Raw genomic sequence first — 22,775 nt, 5'->3', positions numbered from 1 at the left:
ATGGCAAGCAGAGTGCAGACCTGCTGGCTTTTACCCTGGCCTTTGGAACACAAGATCACTAGACAGTCTTTCCTCATGATTCCTCAACGGCTCCCCACTTCCCAAGATCAAGTCCATACCCTTCCCTGACCTTCCAGGACCCACATGCTCCTTGCATTTCTCTGAGCTGCCTCTTACACTTGACACTGTGGGCAGTATATTGGCCTGCCATTCCTCCTGCCGGGCCAGCTCTCTCCCACCACTGACCCTCTTCTGGTCCCCGGTGCTGGGATGGCCTCCAGACTCGGTTCTACCCTCTGGTAGCCCTGCCACGGCCACACCAAGTAGGATTATGACCCATTGCCTTCTGTGCCCTCAGTATCTCTGCCATCACAGCCCTTCTCACACCATCCTCCAATCACCTATGACTTGTCTATCCACTCATTAAGAGTCCTAATCAGAGTAGTGAGAGCTGGGCTATGTGTATGGCTCCCATTTGAATCCCCAGCACCTGCACTGTGCTTGGTCTAGAAGATCCTCTATAAATCTTATTAAACGAATCAATGGCTAGTTGGATGGGCAGATGAGTGAAGGAATGAGTGAATGAACACATGAACAAATTCCTTAATGAGAAAAAACAAGTCTCTGAGCCAAAAGAGTCCTGGTGGTGGTTGTGGCAGTGGCGAAGGGGGATTCCTAGAGCAGAAGAAAGGTTCCAGATCCCCCAAGTGGCAGAACCAAAGAGCAACCAACCCTGATGCCTCAGGAAGCTTGTCTACTTACAAATGGTCCTCTCCATCTCTCCTTAGAGTCATCTAGTCTCACCCAACTGTCCTGATCCCACTCAAAGCAGTCACTTCTGTGGAGCTAGAGGACATCAAGTCACTCCTTCAGCCTCCTTATTGCAGATGACAGCTCTCCAAGTGTGAGCTATGACCCATGTGGTTCAGGATGATCCTCAAAGCAGGCAGAGAATGGATCCCAAACTACCCCATCTTTCTACCATTCTGACTTGGGGCTGCCCCCGAAGTCCATGGACTTCTAGTTCCCCTGTCATCAAGACTGCTTTCCTGGTAATCACTGAGTTATAAGGGGCTACTAAAATTGGGCATCATCATCTTTATTTCACTCCTTTCCAGTTCTTTACTACATCGAGTTCTTCTTCCATAGGGAAGTGAGAACAGGTTGCAGCCTCAGTGAGCTGCAGCAGAACTCCTTGGGAATGGGGACTCCATAAAGCCAGCAATAAGCACACTGGGACTGGAGGCAGCCCCAGGCTTTAGGAAAAGGTGCTCTTCCTGCTGCTTCTGGGGATCTGATGGTTAGACTACCCAACTTTCCAGGGATGTGTAGAATTTTTTTCATGTTACTATGTATGTTTATATGCAAACACTTATACAAACACACATAAATATATATACATGCATATATGCTTGCACAGTTTGTGAATATTTGAAAATATATCACAAGAAACTCATAACTGATTGCCTTTGAGAAAAGACTGGGGGTCACAGGAGGAACACTCTTGTGTCCCTCTTATACCTTTTGAAGCTTCCTATTTTTATATTATAAATACTATAATATTTTTAATCAATTAATAAAAATAATTAATCTCCATCAATAATGTAGTTAATCAGCTTTAATATTGCTATTACGACTTAAAACCTGTCTGAATATACACTGTGGGTCAGACACTTTTGAGATTAAGAAATCAATCATCTGACCTCAGTTGTTTTCTAGGACTTTGCGTTTAACAACACAGTAAATTTTGTAGGAAATGATATCAGCAATATATTTTGCTTCTGCAGACTTTTTGGAAATATGACACATTAATACTTGGGAAAACAGAATATCTCAAAAATTGAGCATCTCTTTTGAATCTCTCTTATGTTTCCCTTTGTACTTGTTGGTTGAACCACAAACTGTGCTTCTGCTACAAAAAAAATACAAAAGACAATTGATTCAATATCCGATTGTGATAACAATTCTCAATAAAGTGGGTATAGAGGGAATATACCTCAACATAATAAAGTCAAATATTACAAGCCCACAGCTAACTTCATTATCAACGGTGAAAGCTGAAAGCATTTCCTCTAATACTAGGAACAAGACAAGGAAATCCACTCTTACCACTTTTATCCAGCATAGTATTGGGAGTCCTAGCCACAGCAATCAGAGAAGAAAAGGAAATAAAAGGAATTTAAATTTGAAAAGCAGTAAGACTGTCACTGTTTGCAGATGACATAATATCACACAAAGGAAATCCTAAAGATGCCACCAAAAAACTATTAGAATTCTTCAGTGAATTTAGTAAAGTTGTAGGATGCAAAATTAATATACAGAAATTTGTTGCTAACAATGAACTAAAAGAAAGAGAAATTAAGAAAACAGTCTTTTTTACAGTTGCATAAAAAATACACAGAAATAAGTTTAACTAAGGAGGTAAAAGACTTGTACTTGGAAAACTATAAGACATCAGTGATGACACAAAGAGATAGAAAGATACACCATGCTCATGCTCATTAAAAAAATTAATATTATTTAAAAGACCATACTCCTTAAGATAATCTACAAATTAAATGTGATTCCTATCAAAATATCAATGACATTTTTTCACAGAACTAGAACAAATCATTCTAAAATTTGTATGGAAATACAAAAGACCCAGAATAGCCAAAACAATCTTAAGAAAGAACAAAGCTGGAAGTATCATGTGCCCTGCTTTCAAACTATACTACAAAGCTACAGTAATCAAAATAGTATGGTACTGGTACAAAAACAAACAAATAGATTAATGGAACAGAACAGGGGGCCCAGAGATGACCCCACACTTATATGGGCAATTGATCTACAACAAAAGAACCAAGAATGTAAAATGGGGAGAAAACAGCCTCTTCATTAATGGTTTTGGAAAAACTGGACTACTGTCTCACACCCTATATAAATGCAAAACACATTAAAGACTTAAATGTAAGACCTGAAACTATAAAACTTCTAGAAGAAATCAAAGGCAGTACATTCTTTGGCATTAGTCTTAGCAATATTTTATGAGCAGTCTCCTCAGGTAAGGAAAACAAAAGCAAAAATAAATAAATGGGATTACATCAAACTAAAAAGCTTTTTCACAGTGAAGGAAACTACCAGCAAAAGAAAAAGGCTGCCTAATGAGTGATAGAAGATATTTGCAAATGATATATCTGATAAGAGGTTAATATTCAAAATATTCAAAGAACGCATACAACTCAACATCAAAAAACCAAACAACCTGATTTAAAAATGAACAGAGGACCTGCATAGACATTTATCCAAAGAAGACATATAGATGGCCAACATACACATGGAAAGTACTCATCAGGGCAACGCAAATTAAAACCATGATGGGATAGCACCTCACACCAGTCAGTATGACTATTATCAAAAACACAAGAAATAACAAATGTTGTCAAGAATGTGGAGAAAAGTGTTCATAATGGTAAGTTGGTGCAGCCATTATGGAAAATAGTATGGAAGTTCCTCAAATAAATTAAAAAATAGAACAACCACACAATTTACTAATTCCACTCCTGGGTATTTACATAAAGAAAATAAAACACTAATTAGAAAAGATATATGCACTCCTATGTTCATTGCAGCATTATTTACAGTAGCCAAGATATGGAAGAAATCTAATTGTGTATCAATTGATACATGGATAAAGATGATACATATATGTGCAATGGAATATTACCAAGCCATAAAAAGAATTAAATCCTGACATTTGTGAAAACGTGGATGAACCTAGAAGGTATTATACTAAGTGAAATAAGACAAAGACAAAACCTGTATGGTTTCACTTATATGTGGAGTCTAAAAAACACAACACATGAACAAACATGACTAACCAGAAACACAGTCATAGATACAGAGAGAAAACAGGTGGTTGCGAGGGGGAAGAGTGTTGAGGAAGAGAGAAACAGGTGAGGGAAATTACCAAGTACACACTTTCAGTTACAAAATAAGTGAGTCATGGGTATAAAATGTGCTGCACGAGGAATATAGTCAATAACTATGTAATATCTTTGTACAGTGACAGATGGTGACCAGACTTATCATGGTGATCATTTTGAAATGTACAGGAAAATCAAATCACTATGCTGTGTACCAGGAACTAACAATGTGTTGTAGGTCAATTATACTTCTAAAACAAACAAACAGAAAGAAATATTAGATTTGTGGTTACCAGAACTTTTGCCTGGAAAATCCCATGGATGGAGGAGCCTGGTGGGCTGCAGTCCATGGGGTCGCTAAGAGTCGGACACGACTGAGAGACTTCACTTTCACTTTTCACTCTCATGCATTGGAGAAGGAAATGTCAACCCACTCCAGTGTTCTTGCCTGGTGAATCCCAGGGACGGGGGAACCTGGTGGGCTGCCGTCTATGGGGTCGCACAGAGTCAGACACGACTGAGGCGACTTAGCAGCAGAAGTGAAGGGTGGTGGGAGGGGAAATTAGATGAAGGTGGTCAAAAGGCACAAACTTTGAGTTATAAGATAAATATGTACTAGGGATGTAATATACAATAAGATAAATATAATCAACACTGCTATACATCATACATGAAAGTGATTGAAAGGAAACCCTGAGTTGTTATTATAAGGAAAAAAAAAGTTTTTCTATGTTTTAGTTTTATATCTGTATGAGATGATGGATGTTCACTTAACTTACTGTGTTAATCATTTCATGATTTATGTAAGTCAAATCATTATGTTGTATACCTTAAACATCCACAATGCTGTACATCAATTATATCTCAATAAAACTGGAGGGAAAAACTGAAGTGAGAATTCTAAGAAGATGTCAGGACTCTGTCTCCTCACCTAGACAGCTATTACACTGACAGAATTTGTCTGATGTAACTACTTTAGAACCCTGGAGTTTACTGAAGGCTTCCAAGTTCCAGGGGAGCATTTGGGAAGTGGTTAATTTTGGTCAACGTTAGCTTTCAGCACAGTAGCAGCTACCTATCCCCAACTCCAAGCCCTTTGGCAGGCAGCTGTGCACATGTTCCTGGAGCAACCTGCACACAGCTTGCAGGAACCAGGGTGGGCAGCGAAAACCTCATCCTCCGAATATATTAGACATCTGCTCCTGGCCACTGATTGCTGTTTCTGACCACGAGGTGCAAAGAGGAAGACAGTCATTCTTGTTTAACATCCCCCTCCATTTTGCAAGCCCCTCCTCCTCTGGCTGAAGTCATTTCCAGGGAATTTAAAGGAATGGTGACCCCTTTTCCTTCATTTTTCTCTTTTTCCTCTTTTGAGAGCCAGACATTAAAGGCTAGGAAATTCAAAAGCAACTGCATGTATGGGGAAAATTAAAAGTGACCGTGCATGCCCAGGGAAAGGCACAGGCTCAGAAAAAACCTGAGAAAACCTTAAGTTTACACCTCAGGTTGATCTTTGGCACAGAGATAGCCTACAACAATCAAAAACGAAACCTACCACACCCTGGGGAAGAGACAGAATCTGATTTCTAGATTACTACATTATTAGACACAAATGTCTAGTTTTCAACGTAAAAAATTACAAGGCATGTAAGAAATAGGAAAGTATGGTCGACTCAAAGAAAAAAAAATCAACAGAAAATGTCCCCCATAGAGACCTGATAGCATATCTACTTGACAAAGACTTTAAAACACCCTTCTTAAAGATGCTTGAAAAACTAAAGATGTGGAGAGTGTCAAGAAAATGACATGTGAACAAAACAGAAATATCAATAAAAAAATAGAAAACCTGGAAAGAAACCAGACAAATTCTGGAGCTGAAATGTACTGAATGAATAACTGAAATGAAAAAAATTTACCAGAAGGATTCAAAGGTTTATTTGAGCAGGTAGAGGGAAGAATGAGCAAACTCAAAGACAGGACAAGAGAAATCATTGAGTCTTAGACACAGAAAGAAAAAACATTGAAGGAAAGTGAACAGCGCCTAAGGGACTTGTGGGAAACTCTCAAGTGGAACAGTATATTGTGGGAGTCCAAGAAGAAGGGGGGCGGGCAGAGAGTATTTGAAGTAATATGGCCAAAAACTCCCCAAATTTGATGAAAAACATGAATGTAAATATCAAAGAAGCTCAATGAACTCCAAGTAATATGGACTCAAAGAGATCTACACCAAGACCCATTATAATAAATTTTTGAAAGACAAAGAGAGAATCTTGAAAGCAGCAAGAGAGAAGTGACTCATTATATGCAAAGGATCCTCTATAAGACTTTCAGCAGATTACTCATCAGAGACTTCGATGATTGGCAATGGGCCAATATATCCCAAGATCTAAAAGAAAATAAAAACTGTTGAAAAAGGATTCTATATCCAGAAAAACTATCCTTCAAGAGAGATAAATAAAAGCTGAAGGAGTACATTACCACTAGACCTATTCTGTAAGAGCTTTCCTGTGGCTCAGACAGTAAAGAATCTGCCTGCAATGCGAGAGACCTGGGTTCAATCCCTGGGTCGGGAAGATCCCCTGGAGAAGGAATGGCAAACCACTCCAGTATTCTTGCCCCGAGAATCCCATGGATGGAGGAGTCTGGCAGGCTACAGTCCAAGGGATCAGAAACAGTCAGACACGACTCAGTGACTAACACTGTCCTGTAAGTAAAGCTCAAGAGAGTCCTGCAGGCTGAAATAAAATATCACTAGACAGTGATTTGAAGGTGTATGAAGAAATAAAAATCTCACAATCGGTAGACACACAGGGAGAGTAACACCAGCATCGTGGCAGCACAGGACACCCTTCGTTTTGCCCTTACTTCAACAACAAAAATTAAACAACCATCCATGAACAAAGGTGCCTCTAGGGAGTTGTGGGATCCAGCACCTTACACCAAGGGACCCAACAGGATCCTGCCTACCTGTGCGTCAGCTAACAGGCAGACAGACCTCAGTCCTGGCAGTTAAATCTGCAGTGGCCTGTGAAAAGGTTCCAGCCACTCTTGGCTATAGGACCTGGAGAACACTGACTTGGGCAGTATCACACACAGCCTTTGTGGAAGTCCAGGTTTCTGGAGGAGAAGTTCTGGCCCTCCACTGGAGCAAAAAAATAGAAAATTGAACACACTTGGATGGCAGTTAGTAAAAAATGGAGGGTTTGGGATGAGGCAGCCATATTAGATAAGGCCTTGAGGTCAATAGTAAATTAGTACTAATAAATACAAATACCAATGCTAATACTAAAAAGTTAACTCTTTCTAAATGTTCTTTATGTATTATGCATTAAACTGAGCACTTTTTATATGCCTCATTCAATGTAACCTTCAAATGTCTCTTCTCTTTATGGTAGGGATGGTTATCATAGGAGAAATTGAGGACTTGAGAGATAAAGCTTGCCTGGATTCCCCTAGCTGACAAGTAGCCAGACCTGGTTTGGAACTCAAGTCTGATGATTCAAGTTGTGCTGTTGTTTAGTCACTACGTCATGTCTGACTCTTCGCAACTCCATGGACTATAGCCTGCCAGGCTTCTCTGTCTGTGGAATTTCCCAGGCAAGAAAACTGGAGTGGGTTGCCATTTCCTCCTCCAGGGGATCTTTCTGACCCAAGGATGGAATCCACGTCTCCTGCATTGGCAGGCAGATTTTTTTTTTTTTAACCACCGAGCCACCAGGAAAGCCTCTAAGAAGCACTACAAGAAAGCCAGGGGCCCATTCGAGGAAGAGCAAGTATGAGGGGACTAGGAGGTATCATGGGAGGCAAGATAGATAGGGATGAATTCGTTTATAACCTTAGACACTAGACGCGGAAACCTGATCTTCATTCTGAGATAGTTTAGAGGCAAGAAGAGGCTAGGATTTAGGATAAGCCCTTTGGGTTCAGGAGAAGGGAGACAAGCCCAGGCTGGAGGCTACTTCAATAGCCGAGACCAGAGGTGATGGAGTCTGGCTGGCGTTGGGTGGAAAGCAGCAGACAGATGGGGAAACTGGAACTTGTGAGATGTGGTGACTGTGGCGGGTCTGGGAGTTCTTACTTGGCAAAGGGGTGAGGGTGAGGTGCTGAGCAGGGAGTGAGGAAGGAGTTCCCAGCCTATTTGGCTGAGGAGGCAGGGGACTGGCTCAAGTTGGTGGAGTAGAAGGATGTGTGCTTATCTTCTCCTGTGAGAACACCAAAATCGCAGCTAGTTGTTGAACAGCTATCAACAGGAGGACTCTGGAACCCACCAAAAAAAGATACCCCACATCTAAGGACAAAGGAGAAGCTGCAACCAGATGGCAGGAGGGGTGCAATCACGATAAAACCAGATCGCATACCCACCGGGTGGGTGACCCACAAACCAGAGAACAATAATACCAAAGATTTTCTCCCACTGTTGTGAAGGCTCTAGGCCCCACATCAGGCTTCCCAGCCTGGCGATCTGGCAAAAGAACTGGGAATCCCCAGGGAATCTGCCTTCGAAGGCCAGTGGGATTTGACTATAGAGCTTCCACAGGACTGGATAAAGAGGCAAGCTTGGCGACTTGGAGGTGGGTCCAGGCCCCAGCTCTATCACAGGTCAGCTGTGTGACCTCCGATTGGTTACCAGTCCTCTCTGAACCTCTCAGCCCAGTATTTTTTGAGCATGCACAGCGGAGGGAGTCCAGGGTGAGGCCATTGCTGAAGGCTGGCAGCTCCCCAGAGGCAGTGCTCATTGTGCTCGGTAAATGGTAACCACCAGCACTTTGGTTTCTCTATTAAAGTCTGACGTCCCTGCATTTGTCTGACCCTGCCTTGGACACGACTGAAGTGACTTAGCAGCAGCAGCAGCAGCAGCCCTTGAAGCAGTTGATCAAATGTATAGTTCGATATATGATCAATGATTGTAATAGTGTAACTCTAGAAGGCGATGGCACCCCACTCCAGTACTCTTGCCTGGAAAGTCCTATCGACGGAGGAGCCTGGTAGGCTGCAGTCCATGGGGTCGCAAAGAGTTGGATACGACTGAGCGACTTCACTTTCACTTTCATGCATTGGAGCAGGAAATGGCAACCCACCCCAGTGTTCTTGCCTGGAGAATCCCAGGGACGGGGGAGCCTCGTGGGCTTCCATCTGTAGGGTCGCACAGAGTCAGACACGACTGAAGTGACTTAGCAGCAGCAGCAGCAGCCCTCTGGGGACTGACACTGACCCCAGACGTCACTGACATGTGACTGAGGCAGGGCTTACTTTAAGACCTTCTTTCTGATAACTCTGGGAGATGCAGTCCAGGACACCTCTGTATTTGTTTACATAAACCCCATCAGCTTGCAGTCGGCTCTTCACGACGTCCATAGGAGTTGCTGTTCCCCAAGAAATTGCTCCTGTAAAGAGAGAGACAAATAGCTATGAGGGGCTAGCTGGTCAGGGTCTGGAGGGGCACTGGCTCCCTGTAGATTTCTGGAAAGAGCTCAGGGTCAGGGCCTAGGAAAGGGGTCTCTGACCCTCCCTCACCACATGCTGTGGGACTCTGCAGAAATTTTCTGCCTCCTCTAGGCTTTGGGTGTGTCTTCTGTAAAATGCGCCAGCAGCACCTCTCTTCGTGGGATTGCTGTGAGGACAAATGAACTAACGCAAATGAAGCATTTAGCACAGAGCCAGGTGCGTAGCTAGTGCTTCGTAAACAGAAGCCTGTATTGACAGCTTTTACTGGAAGAAAAGGCCCAGTACTTTCCAAGCACACACAGGGGAGGGAGTCCAGGGTGAGGCCTGAGGCTGAAGGCTGGTAGCTCCCCACAGGCACAATTTATTTTGAACACAGAGACACTAAACAAACACTTGGAGATAGGCTGCTGGCCAGCTGAGGGATCGTAGAGAAGGGGGAGGGGCAGGTCTTTAAAGAGCTCTTATCTTTTGCAGTGACGTGGAATAGGAGAACCCTTGGGACCATGTGCCACTGAATCTTCTTCATTGGATAAAGCTCAGGTGTCCCGGTTTGAGCACTTTTGTGACTTTAAAGGACTCTAAGAAAACAGCACCAGGTTATTCTGTAAACACAGATATTGGCACATTCTTTGACGGGGAGACAAAAACAAACTGATGCCAAAGTCCAAGGCAGCTGGTTTGCAAAGTTTTGTAACTGGTGCCCAGCAGCTCCCAAATGAGGCCTTAGCCTGTCCCCAGCTCCCTGCCCGTCCTGGCCTCCCAGCCTTGGTCCTCTGGGAACCCTCTGGGTGTCTCCTGCCTCCTGCCAGGATAAATGGGGCTGCTTTCCCTGGAGTCAGTCCAGGTGCTGCCCTGGCATATCCCTCTGTTCTCAGCCCATGGGCTTGGGCATTACAAAAACAGGTTTGCCTGCCAGGCTACATGCATCTGTTCTCACCAGAAATGAGAGCAGTAGGGGCCTGTCTGCCCTCTCAGCCAAAAGGCACTTACTGAGCACTTACTGGGAGCTGGCACAGGCCGGGCCTCAGACATGCAGGGGGATGGGGAACACTGGGGTCTGGTGGCTAAGATGTAGGCTCTGTTATGTATTTCCTGTTTCAAGCACAGCTGGTTATGATGAGGAGGAGAAAGAATGACAATTTTCTTTTTCTTAAAAAATATTTATTTGGCTGCACTGGGTCTTAGTTGCAGCACACGGGATCTTGAGTTGCAGCATCTGGTTCCCTGACTAGGGATCGAACCCTGGGTCCCCTGCACTGGGAGTTCAGAGTCTTAGCCACTGGACCACCAGGGACGTCATGATGATTTTCTTCTCTCCAGTGGATCTTTCCTGTCAATATCAAACATACCAGGCTATCAGCCTTCTTAAGAAGCAATCCTCTCTTGACTTCCATCCCCTCTCTGACTATAGCTGTGTTTCCCTCTTCCCCAGTACAGTCAAATCCCTCAGAAGTGTTGTGTGTACTTGGGTTCTCCAATTTCTTTCGTCCCGTTCTCTCTTGATCCCACTTCAGTCAGGTTCTCACACCCTTCTCTTCCTCCAAATCTTGTCAAAGTCACTGGTGGCCTATGTGTTGCTAAATCCAAGCCCTGAGAATAGCAAGTGCAAAGACCTTGTGGTGGAGAGGGAGCCAGGCACGGTCAAGTTGCAGGAAATGGACCAGTGTGACTGACACCGAACTAAGTAAGGGACATGAGCAGAAAAGGAGTGCAGAAAGGTAACAAGCAGATTGCTGATGGCCTCGAAACCACCGCAAGGTCACTGACTTCCAGCTGAAGTGACATGGAGATGCAGCGTGGGTTCTGAGGAGGGAGGTTCAGTAACCAGTCCATGGCCACAACGTGACTAAGTGTGGATTTGAACTTGGCTCTTTCTGACGGCAGTGTCCCCACTCCACTGTCTGCATTAGCTGTGTGACTTTGGGTTGGTCACTCTGAACCTGAGTTTTCTCATCTGAAAAATGGGGAGAGTAATTCCTACCTTCTGGGGAGAATTAAATCCTCATGTTAGAAAGACTTGCAGGGTGCCAATATTTTAAAAAGGTGGACCACGATAACAGATTTTTCTTTTCAAAGCTCAGCGCTACCTGACACAGAGTGAGTGCTCAAAATATACCTTCCAACTGAAAACAGAAAGAGCCCAAATAGGGACTCAGAGAGAAGGTGCGGGGAGAAAGAGAGGGGCCATTCCCCATCCCTAGTCCTTCCTCCGCCTGGCTAGGTCTGACCGTGTATATGTGCATGCGTGTGTGTGTGTGAGTGCACGTGTGTGCTAAGTCGCTGTGGTCATATCTGACTCTTTGCGACCCCATGGACTGTAGCCTGCCAGGCTCCTCTGTCCATGGGGATTCTCCAGGCAAGAATATTGGAGTGGGTTGCCATGCCCTGCTCCAGGGAATCTTCCCAACCCAGGGGTTGAACCCAAGTCCCCTGCATCTCCTACTTTGCAGATAGATTCTTTACCACTGAGCCACCAAGGAAGCCCCAGGTCTGACCATTGCAGGTACTTAACAAAGAACTGTTGGAAGAGTGGCTGGATGAACCCTGCCCTTGCCCCACTGTCCCGCTGCAGTGGTCAGCACAGGGTCAGGGATCAACCGTGCTGCCCTTACCCGCCATTCCGCCCGCCAGCCACACAGCACAGGGGCTGGGGCCTGCACAGGCCTCGGGCGTGATCCAGTCACTCAGGAACACGTAGGGGATGAAGTAGAGGCAGTAGCCTGGAACGTCCCTCAGCAGCATGGCGCTGGCTCCCCGGTACAGCCCCGCCAGGCCTTCTGTCCGCACGATGGTTGCGAAGCAGTGCACAGGCCCCTGGTAGGCTGGCTGCTCCCCAAGAGCTGCCACTCTGGGCTTCAAACCGAGGTTGGCTGCAAAGACAGAGCAAAAAGGTGGCAAGTGGCCCAAGGCAGGAGACTGGCCATCTCTGGCACTGAGGCAGTCCAGCCCAGCCCATTGAGAGTTCCCACTCACGTCACCAATTGATTTTTACCAAACCTTCTGACTGTCTTGGCAGCTCAAATAGGGATTCTGAAGTCCCAGTGCAGAGCCCTTGCCAGCATGTGCCGCCAGACTGGAGGCAGTCCCACCAGGTGATAAAACACCTGTTGCCTTAGGATGCCCGGGGGTTCTCCGTCAACCATCACTATGATGTTCTGAGCAGGTGTGACTGCACGATGTCTCAGAACAAACATGCTGAGCCAGACCAAGCTCTGTCTTGAAGCACAGGCTGTAAAGTCCAACACACTGTGTGGGTATGTGTGTATGTGTCTACTTGTACATAGCATGCTAAAAATCATATGAGATTTAAAACTAAACTGTCCTGGCTCCAAATCCTGGCCCTGCTTACCAACTTTCTGACCTTGGTAGGCACCTTTCAAGTCTTTATTTCTTTACCTTTGAAAAGAGGACAAGCCCATACTGAAAGTTGCTAACACAGTAGATCTTAAACACTCTCACCACATACCCACACAAAATGCTAACTATGTGAGGTGGTGGATGTGCAAACTGACCTTATCTTGATATCATTTCACTACACATATGTGCACCAAATCATCACACTGTGAACCCTAAACTTATACAAGGCTATATGTCAACCATATCTCAATAAAGTTAGGAAATTGTATTTTTTTAAAATAAAAATGAGAATAGGCTGTTGTGAATATAAACAAGGTAATACCTATAAAGAGCTCAGCATGGTGCTAGGAACATTGTAGGGGTGCAGTGGTCTCACCAGAGCATTACTGAGACCAGATGACAGGCTGGAAGGCTGGACATGGTCTCACTGACTCACTCCAGCCCTGGCCAGGCGGTGCCCTGAAACAGTTGTAGGGCAGACCTGTGCCATTGGCCCCTCAGAGTCCAGGGCACAGAGTGCTGTCTCCTTCTTTGACCACTGGGATCTCTGCTGGCAGATCATTGGTCTTGGTCTGGTTGTTACATTGGTAGTGTCTTCTCAGGACATACGTAGACAGAAAGCAGTGACTCTAATCCTTCCACCTGGCTCCTTTTATCTCCCTGTCTGATGCTCATCTACTCTGCTACAGACCTTTGGCATAGCTTTGACTCGTGGCCAGAGAGACCTCCCAGTCCCAGTGCAGATAAAGCAGATCATATTCTCAACTTTCCCTTCTTGGAGAACTAAGGTGACATGACCAGGACAGAAACAGAATGGAGCTTGCTTGTGACCACATGCCCATTTTGTCACCTGGGTTCAATTCCCCGGAAGCACCAGCTCATTTGGGTTTTTACAGCATGCTGGCTAAGAGACAGATCATTTTCGTTACACAGGTGAACTTCCAAGCCCCCTAAACAGCCCCATCTTTATCAGATGAAGGTCAGGAAAGAATACTCAGCTTCATGATGCCACAGTCCAAACAGGAAATTTAGGAGTTAAGTACAACTTGTCCTTTTCACTTATCCTGGATGTAGACAAGGTCAAGGGGGAGGTTTCTATTTGCCTGGAAAATTTGCTTTGACAAACTAGTCCCGTATATTCTTCCTGTGTTGAGGGAAGAGAGGGATAAAGGCCACGTGTGTTAAGCCAACTGCGGGAGGCCGAGTCCCATTCTCTTTCACAGTGGATCCCGCAGGGAATGAGCAGGTGTGGCAGCCACGTTTAGGGGCACAGGGCACTCTGAGCTCAGGGCAAGGTCAGATACTGCATGCAGTCTTTGAGAGCACTCTGGGAGATCACTGAACACTCGTTTCTCTCCCAAAGCCACTAGGATACCACTAGGGTCATCCTGGGAAAATTTGGCATTAAACCAAATAGTTGTAATTGTCCCAACATATAAACTTTGCCTGGGCCATGCTCACATGGAAGTACCAGTGATTTGTCCCCAAAGTCAAAGTTTTCATGAATCGACTATGAGTATGATGTAGAGCTCAAAAGTCACTTACTGAAGGAGAGCTCCTGTTAACATTCTGCTTGTTTGGAGGTACAGATGTTGGAAAAAAAAAAAAAAAACACCTGTCCAACCGCCAACTGGCTTTGTCAAAAAAATCTGCCTTTTTTTCCCTTTTCTTTTCAGAATAAGCAATAAGGAAATTCTCTCATATTCTTCTAGGGTTATAACATAAGCAATCTAGCTTTAATTGCTTGAAAATGATCCATTTACAACTATTACATCAATATAATTATAATTCTGACCTGGAACACTGACATGAGTCTGAGCTGATTGTCAGGGCCTCTGGACACAAGGTGATACTGTGAAGCCCTCAACTTCTTGCAGCTCACCCCTGACATTTGTAAATAAAATTTTTATTTGGAAATAATTTCAAATTTGAAAAAACAAAGTACAAAAAAAGAGAGAAAATTTGACACAGAACCCCCCGCACCTATATTTACACGTTTACCCCCGCACCTATTTTTAACATTTTACCTTATTTGTTTTATGGTTTGTGTGTCCTCTCCCTCCCTCCCTGCCCATACCCTTCCTCCACTCCTCACTCAAACATGGGTGTGCAATTAAACTGAACAGATGCCTTTGTCCCAATTCCTAAACTTTGCCTGGTTCAGCTCCAGGTAACAGTGACCCGACCTGGAGTCAAGGTTTTCATCAATCAGTTGTGGGTACGATGTGACTTTCAGGAGTTACTGATAGAACGAGAGAGTCTGATAAAATGGGAAAAACATTTGACCAAACCGAGAGCCAACCTTGTCATCAAGACCCAACCCAGCACCAGATCTGTACTTTCATTGTTTTTCTCCCAAAATAAGCAAGAAGGAAATTCTCTGGCCCATACATACAATATATAACTTTATTCTCTGAGCCATTTCAGGGTGAGTTACATACAAAATAGCCCTTACCATTGAATTCTTCAGTCTGTGTTTCCTAAGAATCAGGATGCCATTCTACACGCTGTGGGAAAGGAGCCAGGTTCATAATCACACGGACAATCTTTGTATCTAATGTACTGTCTGTGCTCATGCTCCCAGTGATCTCACGTTGACCTTTAGAGTGTTTCTCCCCACCCCCATGACACAATCCAGTCCATCAGGTATTATATTTCGTTGTCATGTCTCTGTAGCTTCCTTTCATCTGGAGCATTTCCACAGCCTTGCTTTGTTATTTTTTTTTACGATGACAATGACATTTTTTAAGAGTACACCACCCCCTTCTTGTTAACAGAACTCCTCTTATCTGAGGTTTGTTTGATGTGTCCTTGTTATTACACTGAGATGATGCATCCTTGGCTGGACTTCTTCCTCATCCTCCAGTCTCATCTCTTTTCCCATGAAGACCAATCAACCTCAAGATTCCCTTTGTCTTCTCTGGCCTCCTCTACTTGTTTTCATTAGTTTGTTTTTTCAACTGAGGTGTAATTTACATCTGTAGCTTGTAAGTGCACGTTCGTGAGTTTTGACCATGACATGCACCAGTACCCTATCCTACTGAGAAAATGGCATCTGATGCTTGAAATAAGCCATTTTGGTCACTCAGGCAGAGCAAAACTCTAAAGGCTACCTAGCCTCTCCGGCTTTTCAAGGTAAAAGGATTCTGTGATGTCAACGATGTGTCACCCGACAAAAAGCAAATCTCTTTCAGGTGACAGTTGTCACAGGCCCACCTACTTTAGCGTAGTGGTATGGACAGTTCATACAGGACCATGAGGCAGAAGACGGCAGGCATTCTGATCAGTTGCTCAAACCACAAGATGCTCCATGGCTCATGGAGGTGTTGCCAGGGAGACCTGGCAGCCAGACTTAGAAAAGCGCTGAATCGGAGCCTCTGGTAACTCTAACTCTGGACCAGTTTTAGTCTGGGTAAAACACATTTTGGTGACCCTGAAAAACTGACTTGGGAGGTTGCTGGCAAGCAGCTCTCAGAAATATACACAACCGATACATGTGAATTTGTATGTTTTTGTGCAAGGAACCCAAGGAAGGAGGTGGGTACTTTGCTCACACTGAACCTCCCCTCAGCCTATTGTTCAGGAACCTCCAGGGCTTGGGCTTGAGGGTGCACACATGCCTGTGAAGGGGTTCACATTAGGTATATTTCCTTCTAGGGTGAAATGTATTTAGTTTCCCTCATGAGAACTTTTTGTTCTGAAGTAAGGATAAGATGATGAATCAAATTTTGATTATTTCTTACCCTGAATGCTTTGCTATTTGCTTTGCTATTGAGGCCATTTTTTACTGTCCTCTTTAAACTAAGAGCCTTTTACTATAATAGGTGCAGTAACACTCATGATGTCTGTGGTTTTCTTTGTTTTCCTAAATTCATTTAGGATCAAGTCAAGCCCACATGACAGGCAGGATATTCAAAGTCAGTAATATCACCTCCCACTCTGCTCCTCACCTTCACCTAAGAGCACAGGAAGCCTCCACAGTTCTAAAAAGACCCCTCCTCTGGGCTCCCCTGTGTTGTTTGGCCCAGTCCCCTCCTCGCTCCTTGGACCACACGCTGTGCCATGTGGCTCACTGCTCAGCAGCAGCATCGCTCCTTGGACCACACGCTGTGGCCATCTGGCCCCACTGCTCAGCAGCAGCATCTGGCACCTGGCTTGCTGGCTCCTGCCTGGGCCAGGAGGCCCCTCTGATGGCAGGTGCCTCTTCAGAGAACTCTTCAGGGAATGGGGGCGTCCAGGTTTAGCCAGTCCTCACAGGTACCCACACAGTCACTCCTTGGGGGATCCTCCTACCTCAGAGAGGCTACACTGGCCCAGACACAGGCTGAGGTCCCTGTAGATCTGCCTCTGGCGCCCCTCTGCTGAGAACCCAGGGACCTGCTGCAGCATCCCACGGTACCCTTCCCAGACGAACACAAACACTTTTTAACTCTTTCCTTCCTAGGGCAGTGCTGTTCAGTGTCTTCAGTGGGTCATGGCCTTGGAGACAGGAAAGTCAGGTGAAGCACAGTGACTAGTCACAGATCCACTTGAAGTAAGGAGAGCCCAGGCCTCAGGGACACCAGATCTCCTCTGTTTGCCGGTGGGGGTTGGAGGTGGACACAACACCATTTCTTAACACATCAGTTTCTTCTGAAAATCCTTAGCAAGTCAGCCACCCACAAATGAGGCCCTGCTGGTCCCCAGTCAACAATGCGCAGGCTCACCAAGTGTTCTGTGCTCAAATACCCCTGGGCCAGCAGGCTCTCAAGTGCAAGGCGGGAGCACGGGGTTACTTCAAGGGACCCACCAATCCACAAGCCTTGAAGACGGATAGAATTCCTCAAATATCTCATACACATGTCTGACCATTTTTCTCACATGTGTAGGTGCTGTTGTGGGAACTCAATAAAAATTACTTAAATACACTGACAATCCACAGTAGTTTCTTATCGTATGCGTTTTCTTAATCATGGACACTAAGTAAAGCCACTGTTCTATGGGTTGGACTCCATTTCATATACTTAAGTCCATTATACATGGACTTTTCCGGTGGTCCAGTGGTTAAGAATCCACCTTCCAGGACTCAGTTCGATCCCTGGTCGGGAACTAAGACACAACATGCCTATGGGCAGCTAAGCCTGAGTTCCGGAACTACCGAGCCAGAGGGCTGAAACTAAGACCCAACATGGCCAAATAAAATAGATAATTTTTTTAAAAAGGTACTCATAGAAAAAACCAGGACCCTTAGTGCCTGCCAAGGCTGTACCCCTGTCATGATCTGTTTTGGTTGCTTCTGTTTTTGGAGCATGTGGTTTTCCCCTAACTGGCTCAGTGAGTTTTCTGGTATTGGAACCACACACTGTGATGTGTCCCAGGCCCTGTGACCCTGTGCCTGACACTGTGACACCATTCAGAGAACACTTGAGCATCTGATCAGCAGCTCTAGCAGTGGGGCCTCCCAAAGCCGCATCTCCCATGTTGGATGTTCCTCCAAGCCCAGCCCTGTCTGATCCTTGTGCCAGAGACTAAAAGCCATTTCCAAATCACGGTGTAAGCTTCCACATGGCCTAAGATGCTGTGGAGGCATCCAGTACTATGGATGGACATCCTCCAATAGACAGGCTGGGTATAACCTCTGGGGTTTGGATTTGAACAGGCTGGGGGACCCTGGGTTCACCTCCCCAGGATATTACCAGTGGGAAGCTCCGGCCTGGTTCCTGTTTGTAGAGGGTATGGCAGTTTTCTCATGATCTAAAGAGTCCATGATAGGCAGATGGTTTACTAGAAAGAGCTCTGTGTTAGGAGAAGCTGGGGTTTACTCTGCTGCTCAGTTGCTATTTTCTATACAACCTAGTGAAAAAGACTCCCCAACACTAGCCTTCAGTCTCCTTGTCATATACAAAAGGGGGAGAATAAGAGGCCTCTCCATATCCTCACTGGGCTTTTGTGCAAATTAACTGAGAACGCACTTTGACAAGTACAGTTTACCAAAATGTGTGTTGTACAAATGTATTTTACTTGAGGCAAATAGTTATCACTCTTGTCTTTATTAACTTGTCCTGATGTAATTTCAGATTCCAGAAGAGCCAGACCTGCCAATCTCAGGCAGCTGCGCCCTGCTGTGCCCTGCCATGACCTGCCAAGCCTCCTATGGAAGACTGTGGGTACCCATACAGCACTGAGAGCTACCAACACTAGCATCAAGTAGAAATCAAGACAATATTTGCCCTTGTCAATTGAAAGAACAAACGGGTGTGTCTGTATTTACTGTACGCAACTTGTACAATGGTGCATTACGTTGTGTACATCTTCATTAATTTTGGCAAGCTATGTGAGACCACAGCTTGAAAAAGATTCAAACTGTCCAGAACTCAAGGGTGCCTCTTGAACTGCATGGCTATATGCCTGGCCTCTTCACAAAACACCTCCCTCCACTTTTGGGCTGCCATTGCTCCAGCCCTCACTTCCTATTGGCATACAGACTACTTGAGAAGAAGGCCCCAACTGTGGTTTCTGTGCCACTTGTCACATTCCAAGAATTCCTGCCTTCCCATAGGCTTCCTTCTTTAGAAACTGATGGAGCAACATATATCTCTTTACAGAGCTTAGCATCAATCATTCCTGCCCTGAACTGGGAAATTCTTAGAAAGTATCAGATGGCTAACCTGCCTAGAGATAAATATGCTTCTGAGCAGCCTCACATCTTTATGGGAGCAATAAAACTATGTTGCTAAAGAGACAAACTGATGTAGTCAGGGCCTCTGAGGCACAGTTACTGCCCTTCCCAGTCAGACATTTCTGAAGGTCCAGGGAAATCGCAGAAATGGTTTCACCCCATTTTGTCATCAGACAGCCTTCCAGACTCAAATGGGCTTTGTGTTCAGGTGAGTGAGTGATGATCACCCTCAGCTGGCACTCCCCACTCTTACCATCCAACCCAGCCCTTGTCAGCATGTCCCCTCTTGGCACATCCAGATATTAGGACCCTCTCCTCCTCGAATCCTGGCTACACTCTCTACCCTTCATTCCATCAGATTATATTAAATATGGTAGTCAGGCTCCCTCAACTTCCTTCCTCTTGCCTCAAAATTCTCTCTCAATTATCTCTTTCCTTCTTCTCTCCCAATTTGGAAAAGAGTCTTTTTCTTTGGTCTCCATTCACTGTCACCCTGACTTCAGCAGCTCTCCCTTCTTCCCTCTCCTTCCCCACAATGGTGACACTAGTCTCTCAGGACTGTGTTTCCAGGGTGTGGAACTGCACAGGCTGGGGCAGAATAGCCCAGAGAGCACGGATAAGTCACTTAAACCCAGCGTCTGTTTCCCCACCCACCAGATGGAGACTGACAGTGCATATCTCATAGAGTTGCTGTGGCGACTGAATCTCAGGGTGTGTGTTAGCACAGAACGCATGGCCAGGCACGGCACTTGTTAACTATAGCTATTAGCGTCAGTACAGCTCCTTCTCAAACTTCTTCACAGCGTTTTCTCATTGCCAGTCCCCTCTTTGTTTTTGCAGCTCATCTTGGCATTTGCACTTAATGTCATGACTTCAGCTGTCACTTTTACGTCTGTCAGATTCCTGTCTAGATCTCCTGCCCTAACATTTCAGCTGGAGTTCCCCTCTCCCCAAGAACAGGAACCAAGGCCAAGTCTCCACACTCTCACTTGAGACTGCCTCTCCAGCCGGGATCCAAACCGTCAACCGCAACAACGAGCATGCGTGCTGACCCACTCCCACCAAGTTCTGTCTCGCAGGCTTCATCTGCTGTTCCATTCCCTTTGTAGGTGGTACTGCCTCCCTCGTCGCTACCCAACTTTGAAATCCTGGGTCATTTTCAACACTTTCTTCTCTCCTTATTGGCCTGTTGGTTCTGCATTATCTATGCCTCTTTAAGTTACCGCTCCCCTGTGTTCCCAAAGTCCATGGCCCTGAGACAGGTTCCCAGCCTCTCGCCTGGTCTGTGGCAGCAGCCTCCTTACCTCTACCATTCCCACCCCTTCCATTCCTCTGAACGTCAGGTTCATCACTTCCTGACACACAGCTTTGCTCAGGTCATGCTGATGTCCAAGACACCCCACTGCCTGCAGAATAGCACAGAAACTCACACTTAGCTAATAATCCAAGCTCTTCATACCTGACCCTGTATCTTTCACCCTTCCCCACTCATCCCTACACAGACCCGCTCTTCCTGCCCCTGACTCCTTCCCTCCATCGGTCCTCAGTCTAAAAGACCTCCCCCTCCCCACTTCCAAATCCTAGCCAATATTCAAGCACCCAATTGACAGCCACTCCTCTCTGGAGCCTTCCTTGTGTGCAGAGCCAGATTCTGAGGTTCCAGAGTCTTCCACAGGCCTTTCTCACTCCGGTGCACATTTGATTCCCCGCCAGACTGAGGGCTCCATGAACACAGGGCCTGTGTGTGTCTGATACCTGATGTGCCCACTCAGCTTTGCTCATTGCAGAGACTGGGAAAATGCTAGTGAATGAATGGGAGAGAGGATTTAAGCAGGTATAACATTCAGCCCTTTGCCTCCAGCTGGGCCTGGTGGAATTCCTGCAAAGGTCAGCACAGAGTTAATGCTGAGTCCTCCTCCAGTCCCCCAAACCCCGGCCTCCTGTGGTGTTAAGGGCTTTGTGATCTGCACATTAATTAGGTTCTTAATGAAAACACAGACAGACCTGAAAGCTCCCAGATGGGGGAGGAGTGAGTGTCACTGGCCACTGGGCTCTCGGATGTGACTTGGCCCAGGTAGAACTGCTGGCCCTGGACCTCAGCCCCGAATTCCAGCACAGGCGCAGCAGGGCGCCTAGTGCAGCTCATGCCCGGGGAATGGTAACTTGAAAACGGCACCTTCACAGGCACCTTACTGTCAAGGCCAGATCTGAAAGAACTCAGGCCAAGTGACAGAGACCCCGGGGAGAAAACCTCCATGAAGTTGGGCGTTTTCATGAGGATAACTGCCGTCCGAGGAGTTTTCATGAGGGGTGGGCAATGCCAAATGGACATTCCCTTTAAACTTCAGTAAATGCTGATATCATTTGGTAAAACCCCTCTATATAACAAATTTCACAACATGTACCAAGAATCCTAAAAATGACCATACTCTTTGACCTACTCATGAATCAAAGAGCCCACACATTTAGGGAGATGACTGCAAATGAAGGCAACTCTTTATGCACGAATTTGCTGATCACATCACTATTTTTAAAACAGGAAAAACTGTAAACAACGTATATTTACATTAGTAGGAAGACTTCTAAATAATAAGTGTAACTGTATTGCTAACATTTATCTCATGTTTTCAATGTATCAGACACTGTGCTCAGATCTTCGTGTGTTATGCATGATTCTATCCCATCCCAGTTATGAATGAGCTACTCTTGTTATTCCCGTATTGCAGATGAGGAAACTGAGGCTTGCGTTTCCCAGGTGGCACTAGTAGTAAAAAACAAACAAATAAAAAACCCACCTGCCAAAGCAGGAGACCTAAAGATGCTGGTTTGATCCCTGCATAGGAAAGATCCAGGGATCCCTGGAGTAGGAAATGGCAACCCACTCCAATATTTATGCCTAGAGAATCCCATGGACAGAGGAGCCTGACGGGCTACAGTCCATAGGGTTGCAAAGAGTTTGACACTACTGAAGCGACTGAGCACAGCACACAAACTGAGGCTTCCTGACGATCGGTGAAGATAATAGAAGCAGGTAGTCTAACCCCAGAAACTGAATTCTTATCACACTATATCATCCCTCTCAAAATACGTGTGTGTATTTTATGGACTATTGTACATCTGTTTTAAATATTATCCATCTATTTTCATTTTATAATGTTATTTTAGTAACATGGAAAATGTTCGTTACACTGTTAACAACAGGATATGAAACTGTCTAGATAATATGAGTAAAACCTCTTAAAACATTTCATCTATGCACACTGAAAAGGAAGAAGAAATACACGAATGTATTAATGGTGACTGTACTTGGTTGGATGGCTAAACTCTTTCCCTCCACATTCAGACAATCAGGATGAACTCAATGGCTTTATATCTGCATGTCTCCAACCAGATGAGCTGGGTTCTCACCT

At 45.3% G+C, this 22,775-nt stretch overlaps 1 protein-coding gene across 2 annotated transcripts in view; it reads right to left on the bottom strand.

Moving 5' to 3' along the window:
• SLC25A48 (solute carrier family 25 member 48) overlaps positions 1 to 22,775 on the bottom strand; it is a 43,543-nt gene that overhangs the window by 5,338 nt on the left and 15,430 nt on the right. The window contains exons 5-6 of one of the 2 annotated variants that reach the window (XM_086413624.1): positions 11,963 to 12,220; positions 9,156 to 9,289 (exon numbers count right to left, since the gene is read on the bottom strand). In XM_086413624.1, coding sequence (XP_086269750.1) covers positions 9,156 to 9,289; positions 11,963 to 12,220 — 392 coding nt within the window. Of the gene's footprint in view, positions 1 to 9,155; positions 9,290 to 10,489; positions 10,681 to 11,962; positions 12,221 to 22,775 lie in introns of those variants that run through there. The other variant, XM_086413625.1, reaches the window with a different exon arrangement.

The sequence above is a fragment of the Bos grunniens genome, chromosome 7 (assembly GCF_055505025.1).
Source record: "Bos grunniens cultivar Pamir isolate PY7600 chromosome 7, Bosgru_T2T1.0, whole genome shotgun sequence".
NCBI lineage: Eukaryota > Metazoa > Chordata > Mammalia > Artiodactyla > Bovidae > Bos > Bos grunniens.
The sequence above is the reverse complement of the archived record's forward strand: the minus strand, read 5'-3'. Positions and strand labels throughout refer to the sequence as shown.